Source organism: Phasianus colchicus, chromosome 1 (assembly GCF_987193195.1).
Source record: "Phasianus colchicus chromosome 1, bPhaCol1.hap1.1, whole genome shotgun sequence".
NCBI classification, from domain to species: Eukaryota; Metazoa; Chordata; class Aves; order Galliformes; family Phasianidae; genus Phasianus; species Phasianus colchicus.
Window position 1 is genome coordinate 149,118,869 of NC_143436.1, and position 17,353 is coordinate 149,136,221.

The 17,353-nt window shown below is 43.3% G+C and overlaps 2 protein-coding genes across 10 annotated transcripts in view; both read right to left on the bottom strand.

Moving 5' to 3' along the window:
* GPC5 (glypican 5) overlaps window positions 1-17,353 on the bottom strand; it is a 286,321-nt gene that overhangs the window by 161,369 nt on the left and 107,599 nt on the right. For all 9 annotated transcript variants that reach the window (XM_090130053.1, XM_090130101.1, XM_090130062.1 and 6 more), the window contains one exon: window positions 9,172-9,305. In XM_090130053.1, the coding sequence (XP_089986179.1) occupies window positions 9,172-9,305 (134 nt within the window). The remainder of the gene's footprint in view (window positions 1-9,171; window positions 9,306-17,353) is intronic.
* On the bottom strand, window positions 455-7,307 carry LOC149920137 (uncharacterized). The gene is made up of 2 exons (XM_090130020.1): window positions 4,954-7,307; window positions 455-2,065 (listed from the first exon to the last, which is right to left on the bottom strand). The coding sequence occupies exons 1-2, from the start codon at window positions 6,866-6,868 to the stop codon at window positions 690-692; spliced, it is 3,291 nt and encodes a 1,096-aa protein (XP_089986146.1). The 5' UTR covers window positions 6,869-7,307; the 3' UTR covers window positions 455-689.

The window sequence follows — 17,353 nt, forward strand, 5'->3', positions numbered from 1 at the left end:
ACTGTCTGAAAAATGACATTAATTTTATCACCCTATGCTGCTAAGTTATAAATTATGTATTGCTATTTTGAATAATTGCCAAGATGCCCAGAGCTAATGGTAAGTTTTTATACTGAAATCAAAACAAATTAGTGGTTTTTTTTAGTTAGTATTTTTGTAACTGAATAGTGATATTTATGTTTATAATTTGTTTGCTTATTTATTGAAAGTCTCTTCCTGGGAGACCAATTCCTGCTGTGAAAAATTAAAATACTTATTTTTTCGTGTTTAGAATATCACAGTATACTGAGTTGTCTATGACCCGCAGGCAAAAAGGAGAGTGGAATCAACAAATTCTGTACTCACTGTGTAGTAGTAGTCTCTCATTGCTCGTCCTCTGCCGACCGAGGGCGCCACTTGCCAGCGAAACCGACCCCAACCGGGCCGGGACCAAATGCTCACACAGACCCCAGAGTGCGTGAGGCAAAATGGCGTTTATTAAAATGTGGTAGGCACTTAAATATTCTTGTCCCGCTTTGTCCACACCCCTTGCTTACCTGCTGTCCTATTGTGGGGCAGCGTTTGGCAAGCCCTGAGCATAGGAAACCTGACCCCGTCACATACCGTTTCCTCGCCACGCCTACTACATCTCCCCCTCCCTATGCTCAGGAATATCCCGTAACAGCGCGATCGCAACGCGAGTACATCTCTCACAACTGTTCCTTCGTTTTGTGATACAGAATCCGTTGGTCCATAACTTGCCACATGATCCTTGTGAGGCAATTCTGGAAACACATGATTATGCACGGCAAAATGGCCGCAATACAAATTATTGCGAGCAATACTAGCGCAACTACCTTAATAATTTTCGCAACCCATCCTCCAAAGTTGCCAAACACACTTCTCAGCCAGTCCCCGATGGGGTCGTCCTCCACTTGGATCTTCTTTGTATGGTCTCGCAGGGCTCTCAGCGCTTTATGGATGGATACACTGTGGTCGCTAAGATTGAAGCAACACATTCCTTCTAGGTCTTCACATCCATGCCCCTGTGCCAGGAGCAAGAAGTCGATGGCTGCTCTGTTTTGCAGCACCGCATGCCGAATGCTGTTTGTGTCTTCTAGCATCGCATTCAATATTAATGTTGTTAAATTCGCCTGCTTATCTGACCAACATGCTAGGCGTTCTATCTGAGCCAAGCTCTGTGCTGCAGCAACCCCAGGGGCGAAAAATGATGCGAATATCCGTGCTGTGGCACTCCATAACTCTACCTCATCGTTACAATTCTCCGGGAGAGGGCTCGAACGCTTTCGGCGACGATGGTGACCCGTGATGCTCGGGCCATACTGCATCCATGTCGTGAAATTCGGAGACAGTAATGTCAGTTCCCCTAGGTAACAGGGTCCCCCTAAGGCATTGTGCGGGATGCCCTGCCAGGCTCTATCCCCACAAATCAAGAAGATTCCAGGGGGCAACGCCTTAGCCGTTTTGTTATTCCATAGCACCTCGTTGACCCCCCGTTTGAAAGTGAACCCATACCCATAAAAGTCCCAAACTGCCGTACAATTAAATGAGGATCTACCGCTAGATTTAGAAAGGACCCCACCCTTTGACAAGCAGGTTGTATTGCGCCCTGTGAAGACCCGTGTTTCATTTTTGGTATACCTGCAATAACCCGAAGTAATGGAGAAAGCCTCCGTGTTCACAGGACTGACCACAGTCCAAGAGGTCTCGTTGTATGGCTTCAGCCGCGGATCTGTGCCTGCCCACCGGGCAATTAAGGCCTGCAGTTGTCCTTTCAATCCCTCGGAGCCGTCGAATACCCCATCAAACAAGTCGCAGGTAATAAAGTTACTTTCCTTCCAGCACACTGACCCAAAGGTAATACAGGTACGCGTGCCATTATGCGACCCATTTTGTACCTTCTGCGACCCCAAGATATCTAATTCTTGTGGATCCCATGGGAGAGACACATTCAGAGATTTTATCAAACATGCCGTTTGGCTTGCTAGATCGGTGTCGTTACGGCAAGCAGAATGGTTTGTGGTGTACCTCGCAAAGGCTTCTAACGTGTATTGAGGGATACCTACTAGGCAGGTGCGAAAAGGCGATGTTGCCGATTGTAAACTAAGGCAAAAGTCATTTTGGCCCGTCTTATTTGCCCAAGTAACCCATAAATTCCCTGGCTGCGATATGAGGTGAGCACACTCCGACCCCTGCACCGAAAGAACGACCACAAGGCTTATACTGAGAAGGAAGACACAATTTCTCGTTGGCTGCATCCTCGGTCGCGTCCTTACCCTGGCCGACATTCTTCCTTCCGACTGACCAAGTTTCCCTCCGGATGGCTCCATAACACTCCGTTCCTGCAAGAAACTCAGTGTCCCCCGTTACTGGTCCTTCTCAGACAAGTCAGGTTTTACCTTCCTAGCTGGCACCCAGATGACGCTCCCAGTGTCTGCATTCCGCACTGCTGCGTACCCCCTACCCCAGACTAAAACTTTCCAGCCTGACTCCCATGTCCCCGTCTCTGTCTTAACTTTCACTGGGGGGCCCTCTTCTAGGACAGTAGGCCGCCAGTGGCTCTCCACCGGGGTCCGTCTGGCATTTCCCCGTTCAAAGTGATTAAGGGAAAACAAAGCTTTCGCTAGTATCTCTGGGTGTCTTGATACAGGGATCTTGTTCTTGTATCCCTCCCCCTCCCTAAGAACCGCAATCTTCTCTTTGAGCAAACGGTTGGCTCTCTCCACGATGGCTTGCCCTTGTGAATTCCCTGGAATACCTGTAACGTGTCTGATCTCCCAGGACGCAAGCCAGCGCTGTGTGGAGTGCGATGTGAAGCAGGACCCATTGTCCGTTTTGATCTGCTCTGGTAGCCCAAGGGTTGCGATTGCCACCGCCCAATGGGATTGGGCTGCAGTAGAGCTAGTCTTCGCGTGTTGCGTGGCCACAATCATGGTCGATGCCGTGTCCACAGTGACTGCTAACCATGGCCTTGGGGAAAGACTCGGCTCCCAGGTGAAGTCTGTCTGCCAAATCTGCCGCGGTTCTAGGCCTCGAGGGTTTACTCCAGCCCCTATAGCTGGGGCCGTGTTGCAGTGAGGACAGGCCCTCACCACATCCCTCGCAGATGCAACAGGAATGTCGCAGGCGCGAGCCAGTGCTCTCGCCCCGATATGGAGCCTAGTATGGAGGTCTTTCGCCTTTCTCAATGTGAAGACTCGAATACCTGCCGCGGCATCTGCCTTGGCGTTACCCTCCGTGAAGAATCCTGGTACCTCCGAATGACTTCTCACATGTAAAATTGCTATAGGCTCCACTCGGGTGCTCAGAGCATCTTCTAAAATAAGCGCTGCTTCCGTACTAGGGATACCTTCTTGGCCCATTTTCAAAGCGAGCTTAGCCGCAAAAGCTGAATCTGTGACTATGTTGCAGGGAAGGGAAGGCCAATAAGCGATTGCCATCGCAACAGCCCTGACCTCAAGCATCTGGACACTGGCACTAGGATCTGTGAAGATTGTGGACTCCCAGCGGCCATTTGTTTCCCACACCACCGCCCCTTGGCCTGTTGATGATGACGCATCAGTAAACAGGGTAGGCCCTTCCACGGGCGAGTCTTGCACCCTACACCGCAGGGACAAGCTTAAAGGCCTGGCCAGTTCGAAGATGGGGAGGGAGGTGCAATACCTAATGGACGCCCCTGTCCCCTCCAGGGCGAGCACAATTGCATCCGGGAATGGCTGAGTATCCCGGAAGGACGATGGAAGGAAGATGGTTGCCGGCTCCTTGCCGAAGACATGAACGACGGTATTCCGGCTCTTTCGCAAAAGCCGAGCCAGTATTTCTAGCCACTCAGAGAAGGCTCGAGATGGCTGGACAGAGAAATGCCACCACAGTGGTTTTGGCCTTGCGTCAAGGTCGTGGCCTATAACTGCCGCCGCCCCTTTTTCGCATCGGCACACGGCCACTTCCAGCCCTTCATCTGGATTGTATCGCGACAGAGCGGATTGCATGCAGGAACCAATTATCTCTTTCCACGCCTCCTCCATTTCTGGTGTGAATGACCGCGGGTCATTCGGGTCAGAGCCCTTAAGCTGCTCATAGAAGGGCTGCATGAGGCGCGGGGGAATCGCCAAGGCTCCCCGCACCCATTGGAGGGCTCCAACGAGCTTCTGCACGTCCCACAGGTTACGCACTCGGGGCGCGATATTGATACCAGCTGGGGTAGTTGTCGTTGACCCCAACCGATATCCTAAAAACTGCACTCCACTCCCCCTCTGAATTTTTTCCCCTGCAATCGAGAAGCCCGCGGATGTCAGGGAAGCTATCACCTGTGTTTCTAGAGCTTGGAGTTCCTGCGAGGTTGCAGAGGCTAGCAGCAGGTCGTCCATATAATGCATCAAAAGGGACCGTTCCAATGTCTGCCGGACAGGGTTTAAGACCCTATCCACTACTAGCTGGCAAATCGTGGGAGAGCAGGCCATACCCTGCGGAAGAACCTTCCATTGATACCGCTGGGTTGGGCCTTGGTTGTTGGGAGCTGGGACCGAAAATGCGAAGGCTTCCCGGTCCTCTTTGGCAAGGGGTATAGAGAAAAAGCAGTCCTTCAGGTCGATAACCACCACCCCCCAACCCTCTGGGACAGCCGACAAAACAGGGGCTCCTTGTTGGACTGTACCGAAGGGTATTAGCTGGGAATTGACTGCACGCAAGTCATGTAACAAGCGGTATCGACCCGATCGTTTTTTTATGACGAACACCGGGGTGTTCCACGGGCTAAGCGAGGGTTCTATATGCCCCAAACGGAGCTCTTGTGAAACTAATGCTTTAAGCGCTTCAAGCTTTTCAACCGGCAAGGGCCACTGATCTACCCAGACAGGTCGCACGTCCTGCCTCCAGCGCAGCGGGATTGCATAGCGCGCTGATAACCGGCAGACAGTGGCCCCCTCTATAAATTTGTTATCCGAGCAGACACACCCCGCAGGTAATCTCGCCCCAACAGGGTTCCCGGTACCTGCGCTACCAGCGGGGTCAGCAGGACGGGCTTCTCCAGGGAACCGTCTCTGTTGACCACGATTATCTCGATCTGCTTGGCTGACCTCCGCGTTGGAGCAGTTCCCCCCACTCCCGCTATAGTTTGAGTGGCCCCCATTGGCCACGTGGGCGGCCAGTCGGACTCCGCAAAAACCGTCACATCCGCTCCTGAGTCCACCAGGGCGGTAAGGAAAATAGATCGCGGCCCTGGGGAGCCAGCGGGAAGCTCCGTAATTGCGGCTGTAATCTTCACCAAGGGGCGCTCCCCGCAGCTCAACGATAGCGCAGCTAGTGGCAGGCCTAGATCCAAAGCCCGCCTTTCCTGAGAATCCCGTGAATCGTAAGAGGGACCCTCATCCCCCCTACCTCGAGATCGCAGCCCACGAGCTCTACATTGCGGTGCAGTGTGACCTCTCCTCCCGCACATTTGGCACACTATACCCCCGTTGCTCTTACACTGTGCCTTGAAATGACCTAATTGACCGCACCTGAAGCATGGCCCAGGCGGGCGATCTGGACTCTGCCGCCCGGCAACCCCATGCGCTAGCATCACCTCAGCTACCGCTGCAGCAACCTCGCTTGCCACTGATGATTGAGACTTTTGCTTGTCCATCACATACTTAAGGACCTCACCGGGGGTGTGGAACCTGTCTGGCGCCGCCCGTAATAGAGCCCGTACGTCCGAGCTCGACTTTTGATAGAGGCAATCCAGGATCACGGGGCCGTGCACTGCCCTAGGCAGCTCCGATCCCTCCACTGCCTTGATCAACCTATCCGCAAAATCCTGGAAGGATTCAGTGGGACCTTGTGCAATCTCCGTCCACGGAGTAGACGGCTCAGCATTTCTTGCGAGCCTTCTGAACGCCTCAAGGGCAGCGTCTGTAGTGGCTATTAGTTCCCCGGGCCTCAGCTCCGCAAGCTGGGCATGTGCAGTGATCATACCCGGCGTACTACCCGTCAATCTCTGCAGGTTAGACGCGTGAAGCGGATTCCCCTGATCGTTCTGGGCTGTAACCAGCATTTGTCTAAGTCTAGCCTGCCATTCCTCCTTCCAAAGCGTATACTGCACCGGTTTCAAAATCATGCGCATCAGATTCTCAATATCGTATGGTAACAGGGGTCCCGGCAATATTAATGTCTCCAAGGCGTTCATTGTCAGGGGGGACTTCAATCCTTTCTTTTCAACTGCCTCAAGCACCCTCGCTATCGCTTTCGGGTCCAGCGGGACCCAGATCGGGTTATCATCATCGGAAATCACTACCGGAAATGCCTCCGGGTTCGCAAGGCCCCGGTCTTGTGCCTCCTCCTTTACTTTAGCCCAATCAGTCAGCAGACGCCCGTCCCTCCCCCCTTTGGGACGAAGCCCCGCCCTTGCCTTTTCTTCCTCCAAAGAAGGATATAACGACCGCGGAGGGTAGGGCGGGGGCGGAGCGGGCGGAGCGGTTGGTAGACATGCGGTCGGGAGTTCCTCTTCCCCGCCCTTCGCCGCGGCGACCGTCGCCATCTTGTCCGCCACGCTTTGGTCGTCAGTACTGCAAGGTAGCAAAGACCCGCCCCCCGGAGCCCTTTCCACCCCTTTTTCCACCTTAAGCTTACCCTCCTCTTTAGCCGCCTTAAGGGCTCCAAGTATCAAGCCCCAGGTTTTAAGTTCAGCAGCCTTTTGGTTATTCATGGCGCGTTGGCATAAAGCCGAGGTGAGCGAATCCCACCTACCCGAATCCAGCACTTGCTGAGGGGAGTCCAGCTCCCCTCCCTTTTTTAAAACCGAAAGCACCGCGGCTACCTCCTTCTTTGAAGGGGTATTTTTGCCGCAGTAGTCCTTACAAAACTGCAAAAGTACCTTAATAATCTGTTCCATGGTTACACACGCGACCTGCCGCCACTTCACAGGCTCTTCTCCGCGATGTGTCTTCCGTGAGCGACCTGCCGCCACTCCGCAGGCTCTTCTCCGCTTCACGGGCACGCCGGGTGGTTAACCCTCGATAGGCAGATCACGTCGGGGTCACCACTTGTAGTAGTAGTCTCTCATTGCTCGTCCTCTGCCGACCGAGGGCGCCACTTGCCAGCGAAACCGACCCCAACCGGGCCGGGACCAAATGCTCACACAGACCCCAGAGTGCGTGAGGCAAAATGGCGTTTATTAAAATGTGGTAGGCACTTAAATATTCTTGTCCCGCTTTGTCCACACCCCTTGCTTACCTGCTGTCCTATTGTGGGGCAGCGTTTGGCAAGCCCTGAGCATAGGAAACCTGACCCCGTCACATACCGTTTCCTCGCCACGCCTACTACATCACTGCTCTATAAATCAACAATCTTCAGTTTATTTTACCTTATTTAATGGCACTTGGAGTTGTAAAAAAAAATTTAAAAGTTCTAGACATTTCCCAATGTTTAGTTATCTTAGATCTAAAATGGCATAAGGAATTCAATTCTTAATTAATGTTTACTAAAAACTAACAGAGGTAAAACATGAGTATTATATGCAGTCTATCATTAGAATACCAGAATACACAAAGCACAGGGATTCATAACTACTATAACTATTTAATGCAAGTTGTTTGTATTAGCATATCTAAAACTGCAGTTCTGAAAATATCAGGTAGAGAGAGTCATTTTTGACTGCATCGTTAAAAAAACTGCATATGTGCAATATATTTTAAATATGATTTAATTATGATTTATTAAATATGATTAAATATGATTTATCTGTGCTCCCCCAATCATAGATAGTTATAACCTGTACTTTTCTGTCCCCAAAGTTGCATTTTCCATTTCACATTGAGTAGGACAACCTTTAACTATGTGTTGGGTTTATGTTCTGGATGAAAATTAGAGTTTTCTCACAGAAAATAGCTGGAATTTCTTTTGTACAATCAATCGATCCAATCAACTCCATACATAACTGATACATACATAACTGATTTCAACACCTGTATATGTCCGACCAAAGTAGTTAGAAAAGCAGATGGTCTGAATGTAAATTTTCACATCATCTTCTAGATCAGACAGCATGTAATTACAGGCAGTCGAGCACAAATGTGCAGTTATAGTCAGTGGAAGCTACTAATATTTCTCATCTATTTATTTGGAAATGTTCTTTTTTGTTTGTTTGTTTGCTTACAGTTTCATTCTCCTTGCTAAAACCTAGCTAGGTTTTGGAGGAAAAAGCATTGAATATTTTTAAGATTGTATGTTATTGCGTGAAGTCCATCTGACAATTCCTACAGTCAGAAGCAAAGTGGAATTTCCTTTCCTTCATGTACCACATAGTGCTAGAAATTATCTGCTTGGGATGCTGAAGTTTAAAACTGTCTGATAGTGAAAATAATTTAGGAAAAGTTCAGACAGAGACAGTCCAACACATACTCCAAAATATAAACTTTCATCTGCAGCTGGACATGAAGAAATTAGGGAACATTTCATGGAATCCTTTTGTTCATTTCCTTTTCTTACAATCACTGTCATTGATCAAGTCTGCACCATTTGGGAGAAGCCTGCTCTTTCCTGCTAAACTTGTGAATGTGGCTGGGAGGTATACAGCAGGTAAATAAAGTGGTTGACTGGGAGAACTGTGCTTCCTTAAAAGCAAGCTGTAAGCAATTGCTGAAGTTGCTCTTCTCCTTGAGGAGTTGTTAGAGTTGCCATGGGAATATAAAGAAAAACATAAAGTGATTGTGACAAATAAGGAAGGAGATGATCCAGGAGGTAGCAAGTGAAGGTGAAATGAACTATAAAGTTGCTAAACTGAAATATGTGCCAGTGGATCTCAAAATCTCTTCTCCCTTCCCCCTCGATCCCCCCTCTCCCCAAGCTTCATTGTTTTTTACTGTCCACTCCTCTGATGTCCCTTGTTCCCCCTGAGGTCAGCTCAGACACCACATTTTTACATCATGGAACAGTCCCAGATGAACTCAGATATTAGAATACAATTTTATATTTTCAGTGTGCTAGCAACTGGTAAACACCAACTGCTTAACCACAAAAAAAAGTGCCTGTAGAATAGATATTGACTGATGAAATTCTGTGCCAGCCAAAGCAAATTTCTCTTTTGTATCTCTTTCCCTTCATTATTTCATGCATTCCTCTGAATATAATCTATTCTGTTGTGAAATTAATGGCTTACTTTATTCCTTCTTTCTGGCTATAAAACTAATGTCTTACTTTCTTCTGCTGGCAAGGGTTTCCTCACTGTCTTTTGAGAACATTTTCAGCTCCTGGTTATATTTGTTCTGATCGAAAGAGCAATGTGGAGACTGTGTAGGCTTCCTTACAGGTGGGCCACATACCTTGTTCACCTAAGAGGAAAACAGACATTAAAGAAAAGAAAAATTAAAGTATTAAAAAAGATATGTTAAAGAACATATGTAAGAATATATATATATATATATTGTATCTCCTTATTCTGTTTATTCTGTTTAAGTCCATTTTAACATGAAAATCTGTGGACACATCATGAAGATTAGCTAAGAAAAATATCATTAATTATCATACTTGTCAACACTGTGCCCACAGAGAAAGCAGAAAACATACAATTGTATTTCATTTTGTACAAGAAAAATATAAATGAAATCACTCCTTTTGAAGGAATACAAGATGAATAAGCAAGCTACAAAATGTGTTTTATTGATGGTGGTTTTTTCCCTTCCTGTCAAGAAAATGTACAGCTATGCAGACAGAAACAGCAACCTCAAAGATCAAGACATGTAATGAACAGCAGCATATTTCCATTTTTCAGTAATAAACTCCAATCATATTTTTAAATATGCACTGAACTCTGTGATTTCTTATGGGGTTGATAAATTATTATGGCATGTTCACCACAGTTACTCAGAGCATACAGTGAACACTTAGCATGATGGAAACTTGCATTACAACTTTGGAAGATGTAAATTTAATGATCCGAGATGCATGTTTAATGATTCAGACCATAGACACTGAAAATACTAACTGATTTTATATGTCTGGTTTTCTGATCTACATTTCAATACATATGAATTCACATGAACTTTTAAATGTGATACTGAGCATTTTCTGCTATAGAGGATATCAATCCATGTTCATAGCTCATTATTCCTCCTCGAATAATAAGAAGAAAAGTAATTAATGCCATACATATTTATTAAATAAGAGATACTTCATGCTGAGGATCACATCAGGCAAGATATTAAGCAGACAAACAGTACATATCTTGTTTGCATGCTGTACTGAAAAACTAATACTGCATGTGATTTATTAAACCTTGGTTTCAATACATAGTCAACCTAGTAAAAGAAAAAGGAAGACAGAAGAATTCAGAGCCAATTTAAAATAGTCACTACATTTTACTTTGACTGAAATGAACATATAAAGAAAACCAGAAGTTTTTATGGCCACAGTGCCTGGTATGGACAAAGCCCATTTTATATATATATTATATGGTTGCTTCAAAATGCTATCTATTAACTGATTACATGGGTTGATAGTGATAAGACAATGGGGAATGGTTAGATATTAGGAGGAGGTTTTTCACTCAGAGGGTGGTGACACACTGGAACAGGTTGCCAAGGAGATTGTGGATGCCCCATCCCTGAAGGCATTCCAGGCCAGGCTGGATGTGGCTCTGGGCAGCCTGATCTAGTGGTTGGTAACCCTTCCTAACTGTACACGAGTGGCAAATAGACTTTAGCCTTCTTCACCAGCACAGTGTCTTCAGTGAGCTGCTGTTGTGCCCATGAAAAGGTCATACAGTATTATTTTGCCTTCAGGTGCCCACTGTGTCTGTGAGCCAAATATTTTAAAACGGAAATGTCAGACTTTCATGTCCCAGTAGAAAGCTGATGATACACTAATAAATAAATAAATAAATAAATAAATAAATAAATAAATAAATAGATAGATAGATAGATAGATAGATAAATAAATAGAATAATGTATAATAATATCTATAATATCTATAATGTCTAATAAATGTCTTCTTAGTTTGAAGATGCATTCTTCAAGTCTCCAGAATGAGTACATGGCACAATTATAATGCCACTTAGTTTATTTACACTGCTTTCAGAAGAACTATAACATCCATTAGACACGTCGTTTCAGTCTTTGGGCTGCAAAGTTAACATTTCAAGCAAAAAAAAAGTCATCCAAAACCATCCAGTGCTATTACTGCCCTTCTTCAGAGACAAAGACCAGAATCATAACTTTGAGAAAAGGGGAGTGCATTCGCTACATGAATGATCATTTTGCAGCAATATCTGACCAGAATGTATTCTTATCATCTGCCACTTCCACTGAAACATTTCCACAAAAGGAGCATTTCCTGACCTCAAATTAAAAACAAACAAACAAACAAACAAATAAATAAATAAACTAACAGTATGAAATGATTCTCAGAGGGAACAGAAAATATCCTGAGGAAAGTGAGACTGAAAAAAAAAAAAAGCCTCAAAATATTATTCAAAAGAGAATTACAAATCTAATTGAATTTCAGGAAGAACTAAAAGCTGCTGTAACATTTTAAAACAGACAAGTCCATGCATTTTACTAGTTGCTTTCTTTCCCCCTCCTCTGGTCAAACGTTCTTAAAAAAATACTGAACAATATGTAAAGGCTTAAAAGGAAATCTCAGAAAATTATGGAACTCCTGATTTTCACAGTTCAGACAAACCTATTGTCATTATACTCAGCATGCTGTTATTATGCACAATTTGTATGCCACAGTATGATGACTGGGTTAATTAAAAGCTCTTGTAATAACCATGCAGTTAAATTGCAATTAGTGCCACCCATGAACTTTATGGCAGTTTGACTTTGCGTGGTGCGATTCAGTAGAACATCTCTGGCTACACATTGCTGGGAAAACTTGAATATCATAAACCTTTGCATTTAAAGAGGACTGGACAATGATGTGAGCATTGTATCAGTAACAGTGGGACACTGTTCTCTACGTTAGCGTGTTCAATAGGGCAAATCAGTCACATCCTTTGAGACTTTTCACCACTGCAATAATGGTTATTTCTGAGTCCATCATTTATACTAAAATTATCTCATTTCTTCATTATTCTGAAATCTGATTATCACTCCTTTAATTTAAACTTAGATTTAAATCACTCATTTAATTTAAAGACTGAAATAAAAGTAACATATGCAAAATTGGTAGCAAACAGGAATTTGACTGAATGAGAGAAGACTGCTGAGTGAAAGCAATCACAAACAGTCCTGCAGAAGACAGAGGTACCGTACAGGTAGATTTGGACTTGGTAAGTATCATGACTGTCTACAAAAATGAAGGAAGATTGAAAAAAGGAGGTATGCACACAAGCACACAAGTATGTATGTATGTACATATGTGTGTGTGTACAATTATGTATGCATATATATCTATGGGTGAACACAGATATTCACAGAAATACTTTTTTCCATTGCATACATATGCACAAGAAAAGATAATAATTAGAGACAAAAAGATGAACAGATCTATCTGATCTAAATAATCTAAGATGCTAACACACATGAGCCTGGTATTCACTAGTGGCAGAGACACAGTACTGACACCATGGTACTGACAAAGATGATGTGCTGTCCCATTTAAGTTTACAGTGTACAGTATTGGGACACATAGAGGTGTTACACGTATACTATATTAGGTACCAGAACTGGTCTATCTCCCAGACTGCAGGAGTTCACACCAGCTTCAGGCCAGCAGAAAAGTCTGGCAGTGACATGACTGAAACAAACTGAACGCACGGTGCTCTGGCATACTCCAAATCAGATAACATTAAGTCACAGTGATTAATTGTGCCATATCTTTAAACTGTTCCACCATGCCAGAAACAGGCCTCAGGAATCCTGAGATCTGCTGCTCCAGTTTTGGTCACATGCTGTTGCAAAATACTCTGAAAAGATGAGCATCTTCTAGTTGTGCAATGTGCCTGTAGTTTGCTTTCACTAGTTCTTATGTATGTACCTAGAGTGAGAAGGAAGAAAACACTTCTGGATACAAAACCGCCATGGCTTAGACTCAGCTCTAGCAGGGAATCAGAACCAGGAGTCTGAAAATTGCCCTTTATTTGACACCTAATTTTTTCATGTTTGTGCACTGTATGCTTTTGATAAACATATATCCAGGATTTCCTGTTAACAGTGTGCCACTCCCATTCACTAGACTAGGACACAGTCTCTCAGACTGTAAGTTATTAGAGTGGCTGTAGTTCATGTTGGAACACAAAACTAATTTTCTTTAACGCATATTTCAGTTACTGATCAGTCTGATAGCCTTCAAATCTAGCTATCACAAATTTGCCACCATCCCTTAAATTCCCTTGAACACTGGTGAAAAAAAATGGACAGAAGTCCAATGGCTCTAAACAAAAGCTACAAGAAGATGGCAGAACAACTGAAAATATGTTCTTAAAAAAAAAAAAAAAAAAAAAAGGCTATAGTTGGTTCCCTGGGAATGAACAAGTGCATATGTTCCTTGAGAAACAAACTCCTGAAGTCACAAGTGTTTGCAGCAACTGATTACAACTTCAAACTACCCAAAATTTATCCAGAAACATAAATCATCAAGTCTACAACATTTTCTGATTCAGATTCAAAACTTGCAAAGGATGCGTGATACTTTCAGGTAGATAGATAGCTGCGTGTCAGTCCGAGGAGCGTAGTAAGAGCAGTACATCACATCCTGTTCTGCACCTCGTGCTGCCAGCCAGTCACTGCCTGCTGCAAGGGAAAGGAACGTTCTTCTTACCAGGCAGCTCTGGGCTTTGGCACTTTTTGATCCTTTAGCAGGTAAAAATGAAGATATCTCCAGGTCACATTAGCTTCTTCTTTTAACTTATAACAACATCCAGCCAAGCTCCTGCAACATACGCCGAGATATCCCCACATTTGGTTTAATGTGATTTTCCTTCTTTCAATAAAACCACAAGAGGGAGCACCAACATTTCGGCATTTCCAAGCACTTGAGCAAGCTCTTACATCTTTTAACTGACACTGGCTAAATATCATACTTCTAGTGCAACAAAAAACGTATTTTAATATGTGAGAGAGTGCAGAGGTGTATGAAACTTTAAAGGATTCCCTAAGTTCAAGTTCTTGAATACCAGGAAAAAAAAAAAAAACATTAATTAAAATAAGATTTTTTTTTCTGCAGAACAGGAAAAGCACATTAATGAGACTGTTAGGAATGAACAGTGGAGAATTACTGCTATTTACAACATAGGCAGATAATGGAGAAATACTGTATTGTTTTCTTTGTAAATGTTTTGTTCTTCATCTGCGACTAATTGTCTCTTTCTACACTGTAGCCTTGGGTTCTTTGCAAGACTTCCTAGACATCAGAGCATTAGAGTTACAGCAGCAACTTAAAGTTTTGTTCATTTCACACATACATTTCATCATTTTACAGAATTCAAGAGAGAAGTCCAACACAACTTGGAAGGGGAAAACATGAACAGTCTTGAGAATTACAGACTAAAGTTGATAATTAGAAAGATGCTTGCACAATTCTTTAAACATTAAATTTATAAACACCTGTAAATTTAAAAGGACTTGTCAAATAATAATTTCAAATCAGTTTTTTCTTCAGCTGATACACAAGAAAGTGTATTTACAAATATTTAAAGAGATATGGAAGTAGCTTCAAGCTCATTAAAGAACCAATTCAATTCATAGAATCATAGAATCACAGAATCCTTGGAGTTGAAAGGGACCTGAACCAGCCTGACCTTGAAAGTGTCCAGGAACAGGGCATCCACCACATCTCTGGGCAACCTGTTCCAGTGCCTCACCGCTCTCACTGTAGAAGACTTTTTCCTTATATCCAATCTGAATCTAACCTCTTTGAGCTTGAAACCATTTTCCCTTGTTTTATCGTCACAGACTCTACTAAGTCTGTTCCCAGAGCAGCCAATTGAAAGCAGCCTTGTTAAATTTGATAGTTTGTCCCACACCCAACCAGATGAGTTTCAACAAAGACTAATGCAAAATGGGTAAATATGAAAGCCAGCACAGCAGTAGTAGTCTCATCTCCCCTCCCCCTCCCTCTCCCCCCCCAAAAAAAGAGAGACACACACAGAAAAAGGGAGACACTCAATGGAAAGGATTATACATTGCAAAAAAAAGGAAAATTGTTTTCTGTGATATATAAAACACCACTTGGAGATTACATAAGGGAATTTATTATTCCTGTATGCTTTGCATCAGCTTCATTGACATGCACCTTTTTGGGGAAATAAAATCTAGACTCAAGATGGAGGATCAAAGAAGGGACAAAAACACTAACAGTTTATGAAATAGAGGGATTTTTTTCCATGAGAAAATTTCAATAGTGTTTTGCAAAAGACTGATGTCCAAGATGTTGGATTCTGGGAGCCACAGTTTACAGCCTGCATATGACACGGACCTGTATCCTCTTCTTCTACTAAAACTAGTACTTCAAAGATGGGTTCTTGAGGCTGTTCTCATATCTTATCAGTTGATAATTATCTCTGGTTTCCTTCTTCATTCTGCACATTGTGACCATAAAATAAAATCTAATAGCCCATTAAGTATGCGTTACTTAATATACTTTTAATTTGCATCTTCTCCTTTTTAATTATCAAAGTCTTAAGTGATTTTAATTCTGTTGCTCCTTTCATGAGGGACTAACACTCAAGTAGCTCAGGCAGTAAAAATAGTTTTTTCTCCTGAATGCAGTGAGTGGGAAGGAAATGATCTTTTTTAATGGTTTAATGTTAGGGGAAATCCAATGTTCTCAGCCAAGTTATCCTGAAGCCAGAAAACAGCACTGCCAGTTCAAACTCTTCAAAGGCAGTTCAACAAAACTACTTCTTGTGAGAGGCTGCCATCTCTCTCAATCCAAGTCTGCTTCAGTGGATGCCAAGGTATTTCATTTCTGTTCGGCGAAAACACCACTGTGTAGTGAGACTGACATGTCAATGTTCTCTAGTGGCTAAAATATACTTTATTGCTCTTTATTTCTGTATGCCCTGAAAATATAGCTTTGACATAGAGGGCTAACACTCTTCTTCAAGAAGGATATCAGCTTTCTTGTCTGATGCTGGCAGAATTGTTCGTTAAATCTAACTATGAGTCTACCCAGGGTCACCAAAAGCCTTTTCAGACTTGTTGCCCACTCACAACACAAAACATATTACAACCTACAATGCATAACGAGTTTCTGAAAGCAAGACAAGTTGACCGTGTTTGCTCCACGCTTACATTTTGTGGAAGGTTGGCAAAATTGTAGAGGGAAGACCATTTCTGAAAATAAGATCTGTAATACAAGAACACGTTTACAGTAACAATCAGAATGTATTATTTCACTTAGTGTAAGATGCTGTCAACCATTCCTTATATAATTGGAGGTCCATGTTTTTATGATAATAAAGAATCTAAGACCACCTGAAAAAAATGAGAAATTAGAAGAAAAAAAACAAGAAACTATTAATGCAGCTAGCATTTCCGAGAATCTAGTATTTCTTCCCCCATTCCAGATTACTTCTTAGGAGATTAGTTATTTTCCTTCTGGTAGTCAGTGTTTCAATGTCTTTTCAACCTCTTCTTTGAACCTGGATAGACTAATTTTCTCTGAAGACCTTTTATGTGTACAAGACTGTCACACACATACATATTACGTAAGGTACCAAATTTATCTAAAAAAATAATCTGCTTCAAAATTTCGGGATTTGCACTCACTATTTTTCTCTTCCAAAACAAAAATCCAATTTAAGAGCCAACTGAGAAACAGAAATGTGCTCTCCTCCACTTTTTCCTCTATAAAGAAGCGTGCTCCATTTCTTTTTCAGAATGAAAGAGTAGAGAAAAAAAAGAAAATAAGACAGCCTACAGAAAGTTCTCATTTCACTTCTTCCTTTACACTTGTTTATGCACCCTACTTGCCTTGTGGAAAGGAGTGCAAAGCCTCTTTTCTTTTTCTGCAGACACAAAGATCTAGGTTGCATTTTCAGCCTCTTGGAGCATCTTCCTCAACTTCAGTTCAGTTTCCCAATGGACACATTCGTACAACCTGCTGTGGTGCCAAAGCACATAGAGACATCCAGTATGCTACTTAAACGCAGAATATGATGGCAGCCCAGAACAATTGTTCCACCTTTTTCAGACCTCTGAGTATTAAGGCAGCTAAGGGAGAGCAAAAAAACATTTTGGATGTGCATTTTGCCTAAATTTTCCCTAACTTTCTGTCAAATGCTCCCTGCCTCCCTGCCCTCCACACACACCCAACAAATGGGAAAAAAAAAATAAAAATAAAAATAAAAAAAAACAAAATAAAAAACACCTTAAAGTCTCTAATATTTCCTATATCTCAATTTTAATACGGAAGTGCAGAAAACTTACTGATCTA

Coding starts and splice junctions, on each gene's coding strand:
- LOC149920137 (XM_090130020.1), bottom strand. CDS start 6,868: ATGGAACAGATTATTAAGGTACTTTTGCAGTTTTGTAAGGACTACTGC. Junction 2,066..4,953: donor GGGGCGAGATTACCTGCGGG/GTGTGTCTGCTC, acceptor GCACCTGCCTAG/TAGGTATCCCTCAATACACG.